The sequence below is a fragment of the Rattus norvegicus genome, chromosome 10, assembly GCF_036323735.1.
Source record: "Rattus norvegicus strain BN/NHsdMcwi chromosome 10, GRCr8, whole genome shotgun sequence".
NCBI classification, from domain to species: domain Eukaryota; kingdom Metazoa; phylum Chordata; class Mammalia; order Rodentia; family Muridae; genus Rattus; species Rattus norvegicus.
The window spans coordinates 87,990,911-88,013,456 of NC_086028.1; the positions used below are offsets into that span (position 1 = coordinate 87,990,911).

Below are 22,546 nucleotides of genomic sequence, written 5' to 3' on the forward strand. Positions count from 1 at the left end.
TACTAAAATTGAATAACTGTACATCTCACTAACAAATCCAGACTTCAGAAGTTTGGTTAATGAATAATTCGTTACTATCTTTTTTATATCTCATTTTATATTTTGCTGATTTGTATCAAATATGCTCAATTATGAATCAAATAGCCTTAATTCCATACTCATAATAGCCCTTCATATAGGCATATTCTTGACACAAACCTGTACAGACCTCCACAGTCCCAGTTGCTGCAGATCGCCTTGCTCATGTATTTAAATGACTACATTTTAGCTCCTGCAATGATCTGTAGACTCCCAAAGCTGTGTACTCCCAGCCACTTTTGAGTTGCATGCTGTAGCAAAACAGTCAGCACCTCTCAAGATATTGCTGCAGAGAAAGATCTAATTCAGCAGAGGCTCTTTTGTGTTAAAAGCAACATTCCCGCTTCGAACAAAGCAGCTCGAGATAGCCAGCCAGCCCCCAACTAAGCACCTACTATCTGCTGGGTGCTCTCACCACCTACCTATTGTGATGTCAATCATATAGGTGTTCTTTTAAAACTTCAAAGTTTATTTCCAAATGACTAGGTAGCAGAAATAAAGCTCTGTGTTTTCTGGGTCCCATTTTTCTTTTCTTTTTGAGTCCTACTTCTATTTAACATAGTGCATCCTACGAAAATCTTCCTACTATTATCTAAACTATCAATTTACAATTGATTGTGTATGCTTACAGACTCCAGAAATAATTTTTCACCAGAAGTATAGCTTAATATAACATATACATCTCTGACCACACATTTGTTTTAAAAAGTAAAGATCTGGTCTGAGCACAGCACCACGTGTTATTTTAGAGGGAGAGATTAACATTCTCTAATAAGCAAGACTTAAGCCGACTCTACTCTTACTCACTGAGATTACTCGGCAATGATTACACAAGCAAACTGTCTTGTCACAGTGCTTTGCTTACGAATACGACATGTCCAAGAAAAAAAAATCCTGGGCACTGTGAGGAAATAGTATCATTAGTCTCATGTCATAAGAATGGCTTAAAAAATTATAATATGGACCTACACAGAATTTAAAAGGGCTAAATGTCAATGCTTTAAAAGAAATACTCATTAAGTACATTAGGAATGAAGCAGGCTACAGTTTCAGGCTAATGAAACTTCTTGATATTGACAAGTCAAGTGCTCAGCAGAAACAACACATCTGTGAGCCTCACACAATGATACTGGGAAGCTTTAACAACTAGGGATTTTGCTCTTAAAACTGATGCAAAGAAATATTTTTAAATTAAAATGGAAAACTAAATTATTTAAGTACAAATCATGTATCTTGCCTACGGATTTCATTATAAAATTCTGCCTAATGATAATCTCTGATACAGAACAAGGCACAAGCCTTGGTGGGCTTTAACCTAGCAGAGTGGGCTTGGCATTTTAATCTTACGTTCAAATGTAAGACTGGACTTTCAGCACATTATCAGATGTGAACTCTCCCTCTGCAGCATTATCGCATGCGTCATCGATTACCGCCATGCCTAGTCTAGCATCATGCCAGCACATTAAGACAGAAAGTACTATATGCAGTGTTCACTGGACCAGAAAGACAGAAATAAGAAGGGGAGGTAGGGAGAAAGAAACCCTAGAGAAGAAATTAAAAAAAGGCAGACCGTGCAATACAAACCAGATCATGGCTGCTTAGCTAATATGGGCCAACTGCTGTGGAAGAAAAATGTCGAACACCCCAAGTTGTGTAAATTTCTGTAAACATCTAAACACACACACAAACACACACGACACCAACCTAATTAGGAACATAAATATATGTTGATCCTTTACTATGTCACAGCTTTGACAGCAAAAGCTAAATTATCGATACTTTCTCAACTGCTTTATTATTTCACAAAAGAAAAAGCTAGTGTTTCTTACAGGGAGAGGGGGTCTATCTTGACTGATATAAAACTTAGGATTTCTGTCTGACTTTTTGTCTACTCAAGTTTTTCCAATGCCTCATGAAATCTTTTTAAGTATATACACGTAAGAACAGATTTTAACTACTGACAATAACAAGCTCAGACAATTTAACAATGGACAGTTGTTTTAAATAACATGTTTTACGTCCAAAACTTAAGACTGTTTCCCCCCCCCCTCCCAGAAACAGGGTTTTTTCTGTGTATCCCTGGCTGTCCTGAAACTCACTGTGTAGACCAGGCTGGCCTCATACTCATAGAGGTTCACCTGCCTCTGCCTCCCCAGGTGCTAGGATTAAAGGCCTGTGCCATCATCACTCGTTTTAAATTAAGAGGCAGAGAAAAATCTCCTGTTCTATGGCTTGGTATCATTACTGTCATAGACTAAGAGTGTGAAAAGACAAAAGCAACTAACTTTTGACCTGGAAACCAAAACCCAAAACCCAGCAGACATTTCTTAAGCGGAAGAGACCAAGCTGACCATGTCTCACAAGGGTCTAATGTTTGCTACTTCATAACTGTTTCTACTACAACATTTCACACGTGACTATGGTGCCCAAAAATGGTATTAAAGGATCAAAATACATTTTACTCCTTTATTCGATTTTAAAAAACATTACACCCAACTTTCTATCTTTTATCAAAGTTTAATATGGGCCAAAAATGACATTTTTTTCCTTTAAATCCTAACCTTTTCTCTGGTTTACACTGATTTTCTAACATTATTAAATCATACCCAAAGTCCACCTGATTGCTCTAGGGCATGCAAGAGAACGGCTCTGAACTGTGCTGTCAGTTGTACATAGTTTAACCTCATTCACATCAAGTGTCACACGAGCTCTACCTAACTAACTGGCTAAGACCCAAAATAAGCAGGGGTCATCTTACCGATTCTATAGGCTTGTCAAGGGACGCCTGCTCAATCTCCAAGTGCCCTTCTTCGTACTGATCAAAGTGATTACCCTGGAAAAACAAACAAACTGCAGTTAGTTTTCAAAAGTAATTATTATCAAAGTAACTGATAATCTAGTCAATTACAAGTTACTTTATCTTTTTTATTTTTGGTATAAAAACAAAATTGACCTACAAATTGAGAATCTTAAAAAAAAATCTACAAGGCCCAGTGAAATGGCTCAACACTGTAAAGGCATGTGTCACCATGCCTGACCACTTGAGTTTGATTGCTAGCACTCATGGTGGAAAAAAAAGAGAACCTACTTCAGCCAAGCTGTCCTCTGACAGACACATGTGTGCCATGGAACACACATACCCCACATACTGCCAAATAAATAAAGTTATTTTCTTTAAAAACTGCCACCAGAGGATGTAGTTCAGTGGTAGAGCTCCTAATCAGCACACAAAGGTCCTTGATCAATCATGGGGGATGGAAAGTATAAACTCACCCATAAAAAGCAGCTCAGGAGAGGAAGGATGGCTCTGAAGGTAAGTAAGTCTTGCTGCCCAAAGATGCAAGCCTGATGACCTGAGGTTGACCCCCAGAACCCATCCATGTAGGGGTAGAAAGAGAAAACGACTCCATAAAGTCACCATCGGACTTCCACATACAAGCTATGTCATGTGAGTCTACACATGCAAACACAGAATCTTTACTACAAGGTAAGGGATAGAGTTCACTGATAAGGGCCTAGTAAGACAGGCACACACCTTCAATCCCAGTACTTGGGAGGCAAAGGAAGACAGGTTTCTTGGGTTCAAAGTCAGAGTGCGTTCCAGGATAACCAGAGCTACCTGTCTTGTGGGGTGGGGTTTGCCTAATATGCACAAGATTCTAAGAACTAAGAAATTCAACCACTAGCACAGACAGGAAAATAACAAAATGAAAGGAAGAAACTGTTAAAGGCAGGCAGGCAAAGCAACACAAAACAAAAAGCTTCAGCGTCTGCCTTGGGCTGGAGACATAGATGGTTCAGTGGTTAAGAGCACTGGCTGTCTTAGAGGGGTTCAGTTCCCAGCACTCACATAGCAAGTTACAACCATTTGTAACTCCAGTTCCAGGGATCCAGCGTCCTCTTCTGGCCTCCCTAAGCACTAGACATGCACGCAGTACATATACAGACAGACAGACAAAACATTCAAACAAATTTAATAAATATAATAAGAATTTAAAAGAGTCTGTATCTGGGGGCTGGAGATACTCCTCAGAGATTAAGTATATGCCTTGAATGCAAGAAGTGCTACACTCAATCACAAGACCTGGAAATTAAAAAAGGAAAAAAAAAAGGACTAAATCTAGAATTCTGAACCTCTTTTCCCCTAACAACTGTCTAATCGTTAACAAAAAACATTATCAAGCACTGTGACACCTATCTTAAACTGGCTGCACGGTGTCCTTTTACTTTCTTCTTCTCTTTCTCTTTCATTGTGTGTGCACTGGTGTTTTGTCTGCAGGTACTGAGGGTGTCAGTTCCTGGAGTTACAGATAGTTATAGCCAGCTGTCATGTAGATGCTGGGAACTGCACCTGGGTCCTCTGGAAGAACAGTCAGTGCATTTAACCTCTGAGCCATCTCTTTTACTTTAATAGACAGTATTTCTTTTTAAAAAATTTTTGTTTACTTATTATATGTGTGTGCCTGCACATTCATGAATGTGCTATGCAATATATGTGGAGGTCGGAGGCCAATTTCCAGGGGTTGGTTCTTTATTTCACTAGGGTTCTAGGGATCAAACTCAGACGATCAGGCTTGTCTGCAAAAGTCACTGTGTTGGCTTTGTTTTTCTTTGTTGTTTTCAATATTTATTATAGTTGGCAGGGGGGACCCTCTAATCACAACACTTCAGGGGCAGAAGCAGGCTGATCTCTAGGTTCAAGGCCAGTCTGGATTACAGTGAGTTCCAGGACAGCCAAGGTACACAGTAATACAAGGGGGTGGGGTGGGGGGTGGGGAGTGGTGGTTAGGGGTGTATTATTACTTTTAATGGTGTGTGTGTGTGTGTGTGTGTGTGTGTGTGTAAGAGAGTACAGTTGTCAACGAGGCCAGAGGTGCTTGATACTGGAGTTGTGAGCTGCCTGATGTGGTTGGGAACTGGACTCCATCAAGTGCTCTGCAAGAGCAGAGCACACTCTTAACCATGGAGCCATCTCTCTTTCTCTAGCCCTATTTCATTTTTCTTTATCTTGTAGGTTTGGTGGAGTACACCTGTAATTCTAGGAGGCAGAGAGAGAGGCAGAAGGATTGATAATTCCACCCCATCATCCTTTACTGGGCTACACAGCAAAACCTTTTTCAAAATATAAGACAAAACAAAACAAAATGTCCTATTAGAGGAAGGTACATAAAAGTTGGATCCCACTGTTTGATTTGCCAGCATTGTTCTTTGCAGAAGATCTGCTGAGAGATAAATGTGCCTTTACAATGTAATACGCAGCCATAATCAAGCTAATTGTCACTGCAATAAGACAGCGCACTTCAGATTTCTTAGCAGGCACCCTACCTCCAGCTCCGCCCCTAAAGCACTGATGAGGGCTGTCCTGATGGCTTAGAACAGTATTCTCAACACGTGGGTTGAAACTCTTTTTTTGGGTAGGAGGGGGTCAAATGACCTTTTCACAGGGGTCACCTAAGACCTTTCGAAAACATTTACTTTAAAACTCATAACAGCAAAATTATAGTTATGAAGTAACAACAAAAATAATCCTATGGTTGGGGTCACCACAACATGAGGGACTGCATTAAAGGGTTGCGGCATTAGGAAGGTTGAGAACTGATGGCTGAGAAGGCAAAAGCACTTAGTGCACAACACTGATATCCTGACTTCATTTCCAGGAACATACAGTGAAAAGAGAACCACTTGCCAAAAACATCACCCTAACTTCCACAAACCCACTGGGGCACATGTACCTTCACATATAAACACATAAATAAAATAAAAATAAAAAACAGTAACGAAAATGTTGCTTATAACCAAAGTCAGGGGATTCAAAGTGGATTTGTTTTTTGTTTTTTGAGACAGAGTTCTCTCTATTTAGTCTACTGAGCAAACCAGTTCCAGCTCAGTAGACCAGGCTGGCCTCTAAATCAGAGATCCTCCTGCCTCTGCCTTCTGAGTGGTTAAAGGCTTGAGGCACCATACCTGACCCCCCTCAACATGGTTTTATTACTAAATTAAAGCTTTTAGTAATTTATTTTTAGTTCATTTTATTTGTGTGTGTGTGTGTGTGTGTGTGTGTGTGTGTGTGTGTGTGTGTGTGTGCGCACTCACTCGAAGGTGTAACAGAGAGCAAATAAATACCCATGATCCTCATGTGGACAGCAGAGGGTCACTGTGAAGCTGACTCTTTCTTCCCACTTTATTGTAGGTTCTGGCAATCAAACCCAGGTCATTAGGCTTCCCAGCAAGCGCACTGGTTAAACCATTTCGCTGGCCCAGATTCTAAGTTTCTGATGAATGATCATATCAATTATTAACAAAGCTGTAAACATCTGACTTTCTCCATCTAGATGAGGTCCATGCCAAGTTTAAAGTGATTTTTATCTTTGGCACACCCCTTAGTCTACCTTTGACAAGACTCTGGCTTAAGTATATTACACAGATGTCCCTGTCTTTCTCTGTTCTCACCAACTAAAATTTCTTTTTTGTTTGTTTGCTTCTTGAGACAGTCTCCTGTGGCCCCACACTGTCCTTGGACTCACTCTAAGGACCTGAGGGTGACATTGAACTTCTGATCTTCTTGTACTGTTTCAAGAGCTGGGGCCACTGGCAAAAACTGCCACACCCGGCTTTACCTTTTCTACCTCATTTATCAACATTGCTTAGAGATTACCTAATACCTAACATGTAACTGTTGCCCTACCTCACAATTCAAATATAATGATCTATATTTTCCACTTTTAAAATTACTAATGCATTTATTGGTATGTGTACCTGTGTGAAAGTGTGCACATTTGTGTCGCAGCACACATATGGGGGTCAGAGGACAAATGGATGAGTCAGTTTTCTTGGGTTGTAAGGCTGGTGGCAAACATCTCTACCCACTGAGTTATTTGCTGACCTTAATTAGGACTTCCTAAATCCAAACCATATAATGATGGGGGCAGAGGAGCAGAGAAACAGCTCAGTTGAAAATAATGTTTGCCGGGGTTGGGGATTTGGCTCAGTGGTAGAGTGCTTGCCTAGCAAGCGCAAGGCCCTGGGTTCGGTCCCCAGTTCCGGGAAAAAAAAAAAAAGAAAATAATGTTTGCCAAACATGCATAAAGCTCTGGGTTCAAGCTCCAACACCACACAGAATGAGTGTGGTGGCATACACCTGTAATCCTAGATCTCAGTACTTGGGAGGCAGAGGTAGGAGGATGAGAAATTCAGTCATCCTTTGTTATATAGAAAGTCCAAGGCCAGGCAGGGTTATGAGACTGTTTCAAGAAGAAAAAAAATTATAACAATGATTTTGATTTCACCTTCCACAGATGAAAAAAGGAAGGAAGATGAAAAAACAGGAGAAAGAAAGTTTGATTTCCATAACCCATGAGCTAGCTAGACTACCATAGTTGTGCTCTGACCTCCACAAGCATACTGTGGTACTCACAGCCTGCACTCATCCAAATACAACTTAAAAAAATAAATAAATAAAAGGTCTTCTTCAAAAAAAAGATTTATTTATTTTATTTATATCAGTATATTACACCTGTCTTCAGACACACCAGAAGAGGGCATCAGATCTCATTACAGATGGTTGTGAGCCACCATATGGTTGCTGGGATTTGAACTCAGGACCTCTGAAAGAGCAGTCAGTGCTCTTAACCTCTGAGCCATCTCTCCAGCACTAAAAAAAAGTCTTTTTTTAAAAGCCAGTCTCATTATGTAGACCAGGCTAGCCTTGAACCTCAAAAGATCCACCTGCCTCTGTTTCCTGAGTGTTAGGATTAAATGTATGTGCCATCACACCTGGATTAAACTTCAAATTTTGAAACACGAAACAGACCCATACAAGACAGCTTCATATTTAAACTATGAACAAACCAATCCCCCTCTCTTTTGTCACCAAATAAATAAAACTTTATTGCTTGCAGCTTCTTTACACATTCCTAAGAAGTAAATTTTACTATGGAGACAATGGAATTGAAAAGGAATGTCTCAAGAAGAAAACATAAAACCAGTCTTTGAAAAAGAACATGGGGGGGGGGGTTTGCTGGAGAGATGGCTCAGTGGTTAAGACGACTGCTCTCCCAGAGGTCCTGAGTTTAATTCCCAGCAACCACATGGTGGCTCACAATCATCTGTAATGAGATCCGATGCCCTCCTCTGGTGTGTCTGAAGACAGCTCCAGTGTACTCATATACATAAAATAAATTAATAAATCTTTTTTAAAAAAAGAAAAGAAAAAGAAAACTAGGCCAAATGATGGTGGACTACACAAACCCTGTTTTGAAAAAAAAATTACATTCTGGACATTAATGGCATTGTAGTATCAGTATAAAGTTTACTGCAATTTAAAGTGAACAGAGGTGGTACATGCCTTTAATTCTAGCACCCAGAGTCAGAAAGGCCATGTCCCAGAAAACCAAAATAAACAAACAGCATAATAACGAATCTTAAAGGGGGTGGGGGCAGGTGTGTTGATGCATGCTTTTAATCCCAGCACCTGGAAAGTAACCCCAGACAGGATCTCTGGAAGCTGAAGGTCAGCCTGGTCTACAAACAAGTTCCAGGGCAATTGGGGCTATACAGTGAGATCCTGTCTCCAAACAAACAAAACTAGTGTAATACATTACACTACCCTTTTTTGGGGGGAAGAGGTGGGGAAGGGGTACTGAAGACAGTGTTTCTCTGTATAGCCCTGGCTTTCCTGGCCTCAAACTCAAAGATCCACCTGCCTCTGCCTACCGAATGCTAGGACTATAAAGGCATGCGCCACTGTTTTTTATCATGAGCACATGGAACTTTCTACTGTGACTAATACAATATACAATAAGCATATCTGGTTACAGTTCCACAGTCAAATGGTCAATCAGAGGTAAATCAACACCACACCTTCTGGTATCTGCTGTAATAGCAATGACTTGTTTTAGTATCTGTGTAGTCATTTTTAATTCCTTTGGTGATCCCCGTAAGTCTTTCTCACTTAAGTCTAAATGGCAAGGCTAACATGGCAAGGGAAGTAAGGGCAGACACACAAGCAAGTGTTTCAAGGGAGAAACCATAGCAGAATTCAAGAAATAGACATAGACCTCAAGCTAGAATACATTTTTTTTTTCTTTTTTTTTTTTTTTTTGGAGCTGGGGACCGAACCCAGGGCCTTGCGCTTGCTAGGCAAGCACTCTACCACTGAGCTAAATCCCCAACCCCTTAGAATACATTTTTATTAATAATATTAGAATTGATCAAATCACAAGAAAAAGACAAAAACCTCTATATACACCAGATTCACAACTCAAGACACTACAAATCTAGTGTGACATATGCCTGTAATCCTACATTCCTAAAGCAGCAGGGAACAGCCTCAAGTTCAAGGTCAGTCAGGGCTACAAGTCCTTACTTGTCTCAAAACAAAACAAAAACAAAAAACAAGGAAATCAAAATAAGACTTCATTAATTACCATGCTCAGAGAACAGGTCTGACTCCTAGCACTTGGGAGTTAAAGGTGGAAATATTCAGAACTGGGGGTTCTAGTCCAGCCTGAGCTACATAAAACTACCTTTAAAAAAAAAAACCAAACCAGGGGTTGGGAATTTAGCTCAGTGGTTTTGGTCCCCAGCTCCGAAAAAAAGAAAAAAGAAAAAAGAAAGAAAAAAAAAAAAAAAAAAAAAAACAAACCAAACACAAACTTCACCACTCTCTTTCAGAAAATAAGTATTTTGCCCCCCAGTACTAGGGACTGAACCTAGAAACTTAAGAATGGTAAGCAAGCATTCCATTGCTGAACTCTATCTCCAAACCAAAATAAAAATCTTTTGTGACTATTTTTGTTTAGAGATAAATTCTCTAGTAGCCCAGGCTGGCCTTGAATTCCTAATCTTCCTGATTCCACCTCCCAAGCCTAGTGAAATTAGAGTGTATCCAGGTAAAAATGGTAATCTTTTTTTTTTTTTTTTTTTTTGGTTCTTTTTTTCGGAGCTGGGGACCGAACCCAGGGCCTTGCGCTTCCTAGGCAAGCGCTCTACCACTGAGCTAAATCCCCAACCCCAAAAATGGTAATCTTAAATATGTCAAGAAAATAAGATGTTCTTTCAGCTTTTTTCTCCTTCTCCCCATCCACTTTGGATCATATTTTTGACATGACAAAACCAGCATTGTACCACTGAACTCTCTTTCCCTTCAAGACAGAGTTTCTCTATGTAACAGTCCTAGTTGTCCTGAAACTCACTTTGTAGACCAGGCTGGCCTCGGACTTCAGAGTGCTAGGATCAAAGGCAAATGCCACCACAACTGGCTTCCACTCCTTAGCCCCTAAAAGGTTTTAAGGAATCTAAGACTCTAACTCAGTCATGGAGCATGTGTTCAACACGTACGACACCCTGTGTTTAACCCCCAGAACAAGGAAACTTTAGAACACATGACCCAAATAGAAAGTGTATAAAGGGCTGGAGAGATGGCTCAGCGGTTAAGAGCACTGACTGCTCCTCCAGAGGTCCTGAGTTCAATTCCCAACAACCACATGGTGGCTCACAATCACCTGTAATAAGATCTGATACCCTCTTTAATAAATAAATAATTCTTAGAAGAGAGAGAGAGAGAGAAGAGAGAGAAAGTGCATAAAATGTAAGTATCCCAGGTGTAAAGGAGCAAATCAGGATAGTTAACTGTTTTAAAAAACATTTTTAAGGGGCTGGAGAGATGGCTCAGTGGTTAAGAGCACCCGACTCCTCTTCCAGAGGTGCTGAGTTCAATTCCCAGCAACCACATGGTGGCTCACAACCATCTGTAAAGAGATCCAATGCCCTCTTCTGGTGTATCTGAAGACAGCTACAGTGTACTTATATATAATAAATGAATAAATCTTTAAAAAAACAAAACAAAACATTTTTAAGTCATTGGGCTAGAAAAATGGGTAAAGGCACTTATTACCAAGTCCAAGAAGAGATCCATTCCAGGAATCTGCTTGGCAAAAGAACTGTCTTCTGATCTCCACACATAGATGTGATATGTATGTGCCCACAAGCACATACCACACTAACAATTAATACATAATTAAGTCAAAACTTTTACCTTGAAGGACTAATCAGTTGGTAGTGTGCTTGCCTAGTATGTATAAAGCCCTGGATGCAATTTGCAGCACCACATAAAGTGGATATGGTGGTACACAGTGGTAATCCTGGCAACCAAGAGGTGGAGACAGAAGATTCAAGGTTACTGTGACAAACAGTCCCAGGCTATGTGAGACCCAGTATCAAAAGAATATTTTTCTTTTGAGTCAGGCTCATAATTATAATACCAGACTGAAGTACGTTGACAAAGAGACTGCCAAGAGGTCAAAGCCAATCTGGGATACACAGTAAATTTTAGGAGAACATGAGTTAGTGTTGAGATACTCGCTCAAGAAGAAAGTAAAACAAGGGCCAGGCTTTAATCCCAGAGAGAGAAATGTGGATTTCTATGAGTTGGAAGCCAGCCTCATTTACACAGAGTTCTGGGTCAGCCAAGAACCATAGAGACCCTGTCTCAAACCAAAATTGTATTTTGGTTATACAATATAATTAAGACCTAAGAAGCTAGGTGTGGGGGCATGTATCTAATCCTAGCACCCAAATCAAGTAGCAAGGGAAGGGGGATTTTGAGTTTAGGACCAGGTTGGGCTACATAAGAAGTCCCTATCTCAAGAAGGACAGAAAAACAGAAAAGAGAAGGGAGAAGAGGAAGGGAAGGGACCAGAGCTGAGAATATAGTCAAAGAATCCCTCTACAGTACTCTAATTAGAATTTTATAACAAAACAACAAAAGTACTAGATAATATAAGGCCTTGTCTTTTTTTTTTTCCCTTTTCTTTTTTCTTTTTTTTTGGAGCTGGGGACCGAACCCAGGGTAAAGCCTTGTTTTAACAACAACAACCTCTCTCTCTCTCTCTCTCTCTCTCTCTCTCTCTCTCTCTCTCTCTCTCACACACACACACACACACACACACACACACACACACACACAAAATCAAGGGAAAAAAAGAAAAGTACAAGAACATCTATTTTTTCTCTGATCTTTATCATACAAGAACAGCCTTAAATAAGGATCAGACTAATAGTACAGTTGCCCCAGTCTACTCTGAGACTCCTACGCCAGGGTGAGACAAAGTAAACACCACCACAACAGCATTGTAGCCATAGTTCTTTCTAAACCCATTCTCCCATCAAAAGACCTCTTTTAAAAATAAGTATCTTGGGGTTGGGGATTTAGCTCAGTGGTAGAGCGCTTGCCTAGCAAACGCAAGGCCCTGGGTTCGGTCCCCAGCTCCGAAAAAAAGAAAAAGAAAAAAAAATAAGTATCTTTCTCTTTACTACTCATATAGAATTAGAAATGTGGCCTTTGGGGCTGGGAAGATGGCTCAGTGGTTAAGAGCACTAACTGCTCTTCCAGAGGTCCTGAGTTCAAATCCCAGCAACCACATGGTGGCTCACAACCATCTGTAATGGGATCTGATGCCTTCTTCTGGTGTGTCTGAAGACAGCTACAGTGTACTTATACATAATAAATAAATAAATCTTTCTTTTAAAAAAGTGGCCTTTGTATATAAATCCTTATTTGTTTTGTTTGTTTTGCCTCAATTATATACTCTATGTTCTTTGTGAGTTTTTGGTTTGTTTTGATCTTTAAAAAAAAAAATTGTCAGGCAATGATAGCATATACCTTTGATCCCAGCACTGGGAAGAAAGAAGCAGGTGGATCTGAGTTCAAGGCCTGTCTGGTTTACAGAGTAAGTTCCAGGACAGCCAGGGCTACACAGAGAAACACTGTCTTAAAAATTAAAACAAACAAACAAAAAAAATCTCACTATGTAGTCCAGACTTGCCTTGAACACTTAACAGTCCTGCCTCAAAATCTTAAATCCTGAGATTATAAGGTGCAACAGGGACACACACCAGCATGCCTGACATGCCTTTATTTTCTGAATCACTTCTAGGGAACCTTCAGGTGACCTTCCCTTTGTCACTCTTAACATTCTTCATTTGTTAAGAATCATATCAATTCATTATCACTATTTTGAAATTGGTTTCATCCCTGAATCAAATTTTCCCTCTTTAATACTTTGGGAATGTGAACAGCAGTGATTAGTGTCCCAAGCATACCTGAAGTCCATTTAGTGCTAAGGCATTTCTCCCAATTGAAGGGGAGGGGGGGGCTGTTGAGGTTTGGTTCTCCCAAAATCACACAGGAATCTGCATATCCAAATGCTAAGGGTCCCTGTCCCCAATAGATTTTTTTTTTTTTTTGGTTCTTTTTTTAGGAGCTGGGGACCAAACCCAGGGCCTTGCGCTTCCTAGGTAAGCGCTCTACCACTGAGCTAAATCCCCAGCCCCCCCAATAGATTTTTGATTGATCAATAAGGAGCCAGTGACCAACGGCTGGGCAGGGTGAAAGAGGCAGGATTTTTAGGATTCCTGAGCAAGAAAAAAGGGGATTCCACAGAGAAAGGCATAGGAAGGACCACACCAAGATGGGGGAAGCAGAGACCAGAAACAAGGGCCTGCCAACTCTTAAGTCAGGGAAGCAGCCCCAGGGCCACTCCCCTGCTTGGGTTAGGCAGCAAAGATAAAATATAGATTTAAAAAGTGTTAACTAAGGGGCTGGGGATTTAGCTCAGTGGTAGAGCGCTTACCTAGGAAGCGCAAGGCCCTGGGTTCGGTCCCCAGCTCCAAGAAAAAAAAAAAAAAAAAAAAAAAAAGAACCACAAAAAAAAAAAAAAAAAAAAAAAAAAAAGTGTTAACTAAAGAATACTGGAGGGAAGTGTGTGCTAGCTTTGGGGAGGTTTGGAAGTGCCCAGCCATTGAGCTAGTCAAGGCATATCAAAATTAAGCTGGTGTAGAGAACTCTGGTGTGTGGCTACAAACATGATCACCCACTGGGAGCTCAAGTGCTGATTAACAGTCATTCACCACTATAGAAAACAGTAATGAAAACCTGTCCATTTGTTATCCTTTGCACACTTGCATTGGAATAGCAACTCTAGTCCACAGTAGTAGACACAGGTACACACATACATACACACAAAACCTGTTTCTGTGACCTAAATAGATAACCTCTTTTCAAGTAAATGTCTTCTCAGAGTCCTATTCTATTATCACAAATGGCTCACAAAAGATGCTAGGCTCACAACTCAATGGTAAAAGGCTTTTATGACATGATTGATCCCTAATTTTTGATACCCAGTCTAAGGGGAGGGAAGGGAAGAGGGCCCCCAAAAGGAATCCTATAAACATACTACATAAGTAACAGATGGCTTTCTTACTGCTATTTAACATTGTGATCACTTAAGCAGATTCTAGAAAGTTTCTTGAGCAAATGTTACTTTTATTATGATCATTATTTTATTTCCCCATGCTAATAGGTGAGAAGGGCACTCGGTCTGGATCTGCTTAGTAAACACCAGGCTCCCAAATCCCTCTCCCATCTCCAAGCCAGCACTCTGAGGATAAAAAGGTGGGCCCTGCTCCTTCAGTCCATCTGGGTAGGCCTACTCCTATCCCCTGGTACTGGACCAGTCCAGGGCTGTTGACAACAGGATATCCACACTGGGCTCACTTCCTGGTCTCCGCAGTCTTAGTTCAACTGGCTACAGAATGAGAGGTGCATACATAGTGGACAAACTGAAATACAGACTACAGTGCCAGATTATTTTCTGTTCAGTCAAAAATCAAGGGAGGGCTAGCAAGATGGCTCAACAAGTAAAAGCCCTTGTGTTAACAAAGCTGTTGAAATGGGTTCGATCTCTGAGATCAGCATGGTGGAGAGAACTAACTCTAACAAATTGACTTTGCATGCATGCATGCATGCATGCACGCGCACACACACACGCCCCAAACACATGCACTTGTATGATCAGTTTGGCCAAAGTAGAAAAACCAGGATCTATTTGGATTTCCAAAAAAACACCAGGATATTTGTGAGCAGTCAGTAATAATCTCTTAAACAATTTTTTTAAATAAGTATTCTTCTGAAGCCTGCCACACACAATCCCACCACTTGAGGCAGAGACAGAGGCAGGCACATTTCCATTGAGTTTCAGTCCAGCCAAGGCTACATAGTGAAACCCTGTCTCTAAAAAACTCAAGAATATTATTATTCTAATTATTCTAATCTTTAAAAAATATGCCTATGAACCAAATGTGGCAGCTCATGCTGCAATCCCAGCACTTGGGAGAACTGCCCTGAGTCTCAGGCAAGGGTAGACTACAAAGTAAGGCCCTGACTGGAGGAAAAAAAAAAAAAAAAGATGTATTTTATTTTCACATTCCCATCTACTGTTGTAATACTGTTGTAACCTTTTTTCTTTTCTTTCTTTTTTTTTTCCCTTTTCTTTTTTTCGGAGCTGGGGACCGAACCCAGGGCTTTGCACTTGCTAGGCAAGCGTTCTACCACTGAGCTAAATCCCCAACCCCACCTTTTTTCATTAAAAAAATCTAATGCACATAACAAGAACCATTAGTCCTCTATAATACAAAACTAAAGAAGACTTGATCACTAGTATTTTGCCACATCACCATTAAAAGCTGCACAATCACAAAATGCTAAGCTCAATAGCACTTTACAGCTACATATACTGTATAACTAAAACTGTAATGATTAGATACAAAATGTTATCTTACTGTTGATTACATTATATATTTTCATTAGTTTATGTAAAATTTGAATCTGTGAACAAATGTCTTATTTTGTAAACGCAGAAAGAGGTGATGTCTCACTCAGAAACTGAGGTCAGATTCTAAAGGAGTCATTAAAGCTTTATTAGACAAACAAAATCTAGTTTAAAGATTTCCAAAGATAAAATTCCACTTTGAAAAGCTACACGTGTGCAGCACTTGACTCAGTACCCAGCATTGCCCACCAAAACCCATGACTGGTAATGCAGGCCTGCAATCCCAGTAATTTGGAGGCTGAGGCAGGAGGACTACAAACTCAAACAGAGCCTGCTGAGACAACAGAACAGTTAAAGGCCATCCTAGGTAATTAATTCAGTGGAGTGGTGCATGCTGACCATCTGTAATCCCAGCCCTCTGGCGGCATAGGCAGAATTAATTCAAGGCCATCCTGGGCTGCACAGTATATTTGAGGCCAGTTTATGCTACTTGAGATCCAGGCCCTGATCCTGGGGCTGGGAGTGGGAAGCACAGTCAATGCGAGAGAGTAGAGGGTAAAAGTCTAAAACTGAAACAAAACAATGTATCCTTTATACTAAGTGCTACTTGGTAAGAAGCCGGTCAAGAAGTCCTTGAAAAACAAAATACAAATCTGGACAAAACAGAACAGAGAAAAACTGTAATTGTATGGCCTGTCTAAAAAGCCACTTATTTGTGTGACCTAATCTACCCTTCATAATTCTTGATTCAATTATACTTGTATAAAATATAAAATCCAGGCTAGAGATACAGTTCAGTTGGTACTATTAGTCTCACTCAAACAAGGCCCAGGGTTCAATCTGGACAAGTGGACATGGTGGCACATGCCTACAACCCCAGCATTTGACAGGCAGAAGAATTTGACATTTAATGCTACTCAGTGTGAGGCCAGCCTGAGCTATGTGAGCCTCATCTTTAAAATAAATAAATAAACAAACAGCAGATAAAATTGCTAGTGGAAAAAAATGGTCGTGAATACATGTTCAGGGGTTCAGCAACTAAATGCATTTGCCATGCAAGCCTGACTACCTACGTTCAATCCCAAAAGTCCTCATAAAGGTGGAAGGAGATAACAAACTCTGTAAGGCAGTGACCTAACCCTACCTTTATACATACACTGTGGCAAGTGTGCCCACACACAAGACACACAACACACGTGCATATGTAATTTTTTTAAAGGGCTGGAGAGATGGCTCAGCAGTTAAGAGCAGTGACTGAGGTCGTGAGTTCAATTCCCAGCAACCACATGGTGGCTCACAACCATCTGTAATGGGATTTGATGCCCTCTTCTGGTGTCTGAAGACAGCTACAGTGAAAAGGTGAAAAGGTCAATCTAGGGGTTAAGAGAGATGACTTGGGGGCTGGAGAGATGGCTCAGCGGTTAAGAGCACCCGACTGCTCTTCCAGAGGTCATGAGTTCAATTCCCAGCAACCACATGGTGGCTCACAACCATCTGTAAAGAGATCCGATGCCCTCTTCTGGTGTATCTGAAGACAGCTACAGTGTACTTATATATAATAAATAAATAAATAAATAAATAAATAAATAAATAAATAAATAAATAAAAAAAAAAGAGAGATGACTTGGTAGTAAGAACATACAGTAAGTACTCTTACAGAAGACTCAGAATTTGGCGTCTGCCACCCTATAAGGACACCGATGGTGCAACTCACAACTGCTTCTAACCCCACCCCCACCCTCTTTGGCTTCCACAGACACTGCACGCACCAAGCTCAACCCTCACTGATACTCACATATACATATCACTTTGAAAAAACAAAACCACAACCTTTAAAAAAATTATTTTCGGGCTGGAGAGATGGCTCAGCAGTTAAGAGCACTGACTGCTCTTCCAGAGGTCCTGAGTTCAATTCCCAGCAACCACATGGTGGCTCACAACCATCTGTAATGGGATCTGATGCCCTCTTCTAGTGTATATGAAGAAAGCAACAGTATACTCACATACATAAAATAAATAAATCTTTTAAAAAAAATTATTGGGGCTGGGGATTTAGCTCAGTGGTAGAGCGCTTACCTAGGAAGCGCAAGGCCCTGGGTTCGGTCCCCAGCTCCGAAAAAAAAAAAAAACCAAAAAAAAAAAAATTTTATTTTCGATGAGCAGTGGTGATACATCCCGCCTTTAATCGCAGCACTCAGAAGGCAGAGCTCTGTGAGTTGAAGCCAGCCTGGTCTACAGAGAGAGTTCCAGGCAGGGCTATACAGAGAAACCCTTGAAAAACAAAAAAATAAGTAAATGTATTTGGGTGGAAAAGCCAATCTAAATTTAATCCCTATGATATAACTGATATATTAACTAAGTTACTTAACTATCTAAGCCACAATTATTTCACTTAAAAATGGATAGCAGCTACTTCTTAGGTATTATTATAAAAACTGAGATATACACAGAACCTGAAGAATAATGCTTTTTTTTCCCTCATTTTCTTAATGTCTCAAAATTTGATTTGTGGTGTTTGTGGGAGCGCACATGTGGAGCTAGTCAGAGGACAACCTGTGGGAGTCAGTTTTCTCCTGTTATGTGGGTCTTGGGAATCAAATTCAGGTGATGAGACTCGGGAGGAAGTGCCTTTACTAGCTGAACCATCTTAGAGGTACCTCATTTAATTTTTGAGAAATGTGTCTCACAGAACCCAGGCTAGCTTCAAACTAGCTGATATAGCCAAAGATACTATGGAAACCTTAACTTTCCCTCTATCTCCAAAGGTCTGGGACTAGGGGAGCTAGCTTACCACCAGAAGCACCCTCCACTTTTTTTTTTTTTTTTTAAAGGAAGGGTCTTGTTATGCTCAACTACTTAAAACCTTAAAAGGCTACATTTAACTTCAATAATCTAAACTTGAAACATGTTTCAAGATATATTACTCAAAGAGCATCTTCCTGTTTCACTCCCTCTTCAAATAGCTGGCTCTAAACCAAAAGACAGTACTGACAGTTGAATATTTTCTTTTTTAAGATTCATTTATTTATTTTATGCATATGAGAGTACTGTAGCCGTCTTCACACACACCAGAAGAGGGCATCAGATCCCATTACAGATGGTTGTGAGTCACCATGTGGTTGCTGGGAATTGAACTCAGGACCTCTGGAAAAGCAGTCAATGTTCTTAACCGCTGAGCCATCTCTCCAGCCCCAATATTTTTTTCTTTTATTAAAACATTCAGAGATATATATATATTAACATTTTATTAATTTGTTACTATTATTACTACCATGCTGCTAAGGATCAAGTCCTTCACATATTAGGGGAATACTCTACTACTGAACATATTATATCCCCAGCCCTGACACACACACACACACACACACACACACACACACACCCCATAATTTAAAATAAAATAACTCCATTTCTGAATTGGTGATTTAACTCAGTGGGTAAAAGTGCTTGCTAGTATCATGAGCAAAATCCTAGGTATGAAAGACTACACCTGTAATCCCAGCACTTTGGAGGTTAAGGAAGGGGAATCAGAAACTCAAAGTCATCCCTGACTACATTACAGATTTGAGGCTAGTATGGGATATATAAGACATGGCTTTGAGGGGTTGGGGATTTAGCTCATGGTAGAGCGCTTGCCTAGCAAGTGCAAGGCCCTGAGTTCGGTCCCCAGCTCCCGGGGGGGGGGGGGGGGGGGACACATGGCTTTGATTTTTTTTTTCCATTTCCAATGCAAAACACTAGGACATTTAGAATTGTAAGTGGGTTATGTCAGAGCAAGTGCAGAAAATACAATTAAAATGTATATACTAACATCAAAGAACTCAAAGGATAATCTATTTCTGGTTTTAAAAACTTTTTATTATTATTTACTTCATGGGGGCTGTCAGAGGTCAGCTCTGGGGAACTGATTTGGTTCTTTCCTTCCACCTTTTGGATCCCCAGGCGCCACTCAGGTCAGATTTGATGGCAAACTCGCTCAGCCACTCTAAGGCTCTTACTTATTATTATTATTATATTTTTAACTTTTTATCATTTGTATACTATGTGAGGGGACATACATGTTGGGGTCAGAAGACAACTTTTCAGAGTTGGGGCTCTCCTTCCACCTTCCAGGGGTCAAACTGAGGTGGTCAGGCGTGTGGGGCAAAGGCTTTTCACCCACTAAGCTGTCTCATTAGCCCATAAATCAGATTTTACATTACCTCAACTAAAGCACGGAAGAGTCACCCTGATTAGTTTCCAAATGATAACACTCACATCCTAATAGCCAGTTTTCAATATCTTCAATCAATCAAAATCCCGTTTGAGCCTGCTGAAATAGTTGAGGGCCATTTTTCCTCAAAACTGTCCACTTTCAATTTTATTAGGTCACCTTGAAATTCTCTTCTGTGAGAAGCATTGGAAGTTTTCCATCATCAGTATGTCTCCTAAACAATTTTAAATTAATAAAAACTAATAAAGCTTACATTCTTTATACCTGTTTCATAGAGCTTGCTATACAGGGAGAAAGAAAGGAAGACTGAGAGGCAGACAGACAGCATTCTCAAATGTCCAAAATGAATTACCTCAAACTTCGGAGGTTCTGAGATAAATCCTTAAAACACCTTGAGATGCCGTGCTGTGATGCAGCTTCTGCAGCAGGCACATGACCACAAGGCTTTTCCAGTAACTCCCAAATCCCTTACTACTGCAAAACTTCTCATAGCATTCTACACACAAGACTATTAAAGCGTTGATTTTACCAGTCCAATCGCCTTGTGTATTTATCAGCCCGATCATCTCCAAGAATCCAAACCCTTCAAAATGCCTTCTGACCCAGCTAGAGCTGCGCTGGATAAGCTCAGAGGAATAGCAAAACTTGAGTTCGGAGGCTCATCCCTTGACCTAAATTGCTGTTGCCAGGAGATGCGGTAGTAATGCAGTGATTTTCAACTAAGGATGTATTTTTAAATACCCAAAGGCTACTAAATCCTTTATTGTCTCCAACTATTTCCACAGTAACAATTTCAACAGCTAAAAGCCGAATTATTCTAATTCGGCCTTTGTTTTTTTGTTTTTTGTTTTTGTTAGTTTGTTTTTGTTTTTTCTTTAATGCCTGCCAATCTACGGTCATCTTTCCCAGACTTCATTTGCAAATGAAGAAAGAAAAATCAAGGTTTAGGGAGTTATCTCCCGCTTGGAAAGGCTTCTTAACAAATCTTGATAGAACTCGAAGTTAAGTTTACACCAGTCCACAGAGCTATACCTTACTGTTTCCCAACCCAATTAACTGCCTGTAAACAACAGCAGTTATTATTTATGCCCAGAGAAAGCTCGATGGCTCCCCTCAACAAAAAAGGCGTCTTTGATAAGTAAGGGTACCCTTTTCCAGGGTGAAGACTAGGTTAAATAGACGATAAAGGGTTTGTTTATCACAACAAGAAAACGGAGAGAAGATTCCCAGGAAGATCGGTGCGAGCAAATCCAATGGCTCCATAGCCCTGGCCTGAAAACCGCTGGCCCAAGTCTTCCCAACCCCAGCCCTCTCCCCTGGGGGCCAGCCCTCCGACTGCACAGGCCCCGAGACAACCTAAGCGTCGTCCCCACCAAAGCGCCTGGCCGGGGAGCGGAAAGCCAGAGGCAAATAGGAGGAAACCCTAGTTTAAGAGACGACGTGAATAGGGATGAAGCCGGAGACGCGGCCTCATCTCAGGCTGGGAGGCCCCTAGAGAAATGAGAGGCAGAAAAGAGAGCCGGCTTGCAAGGCGGAGCGGAGAGCAGAAGGAGAGAAAGATAGGAGAACCGGAGGGAGGCGGCCCCAGGCTCGCTGCGAGCCCTCCGGGGGAGGGGTCCTCGGCGACGCCCGTGTTTACCTGAAAGTCTCTGTCCTCGTTGAAGCGGGAGAAGCGGTCCGCCATTTTGCCGCCTTCACTCCTCCTCAGGACGACGCTCTCCGGTTCGCTCCTTCCCTCCCGCGACACCCGCCTCCTCCCTGTTTCCACGCCTCCTCCCACGCCCACCGGGCGCGCGCAGCTGGCAGTGGAGGGGGGGCGGGAAGATATTGGGGGGGGGGGTGTTGGGAGGGAGGGAACAAGAATGCGTCCGGACGGGAATCCCGAAGGCGCAGGCGCCTTGCAGGCCCGGAGGCGGAACCTTTCCCTCACCGCTCGGTTTCACGCCCGGCCCCCAGCGACTTCAGCGGGCCGCGCATGCGCGCTCGCGCCGGAGCGCCTCAAGCGCTTCCGGAGGGAAAGTTCAGCAGGGCAGGGCTTGTATGGGACTGGGAGGTGTCCACTTGCTCCTTTAATGGTGCTCAGAAATCTTTCTTGTGCTCTTGTTTACAGTCAAACCCATCCTGTATTTGTAATAATACACAGTATAATACTATACAGTAGCATGAGAACTAGAGTACTTTTAAGTGTTTTTTGTTTGTTTGTTTTTGTTGTTGCTTTTGGACGGGGTTTCTTGTAGCCCCGGCTGGACTTTGTAGTAGAGGCTCGCCTCCGAAGTCCAAGGAGGGTATTTTTTACATTGATACATGATAGCATTACTTAAGAAGTAGCAAAAAAGTCTCTCTTCTCAAAGGGCTTCCATTCCAGACAGGAAGTCAGATAACCAATAAAATGACCTAATAGTTGTAAAAAATTAACGAGTGTCTAAAACTAGGTATAGCCCCGCTTGAGGCTTAACTTAACTCAAGCTTATCCTTGGCTACGTAGGGAGTTCAAAGCTAGCCTGGGCTATATAAGAACTTGCCTCAACAAATCTAAGTGAAACTACAAGAGAGGGAAAACTAATGAATGACCTATCTTAAAATTACCTATAAATCAAGGCATAGCAAGGAAGGGGTCCACAATCTTGAAGAGAGAATCTCAAACACA

General features: G+C 41.2%; 1 protein-coding gene across 8 annotated transcripts in view; it reads right to left on the bottom strand.

Moving 5' to 3' along the window:
• The window catches only part of Gpatch8 (G patch domain containing 8), an 80,350-nt gene extending 58,737 nt beyond the window's left edge, over window positions 1-21,613 (bottom strand). For 3 of the 8 annotated variants that reach the window (XM_039087760.2, XM_039087763.2, XM_063269835.1), the window contains exons 1-2: window positions 21,539-21,587; window positions 2,837-2,911 (exon numbers count right to left, since the gene is read on the bottom strand). Coding sequence is in view for 1 of the 8 variants with exons in the window: in NM_001398883.1 (NP_001385812.1) it covers window positions 2,837-2,911; window positions 21,539-21,583 (120 nt within the window). In the remaining 7 variants the exon portion in view is untranslated. Of the gene's footprint in view, window positions 1-1,662; window positions 1,698-2,836; window positions 2,918-21,538 lie in introns of those variants that run through there. The other 5 variants (XM_039087761.2, XM_063269837.1, NM_001398883.1 and 2 more) reach the window with 4 other exon arrangements.
• Window positions 21,614-22,546: the final 933 nt, after the last annotated feature.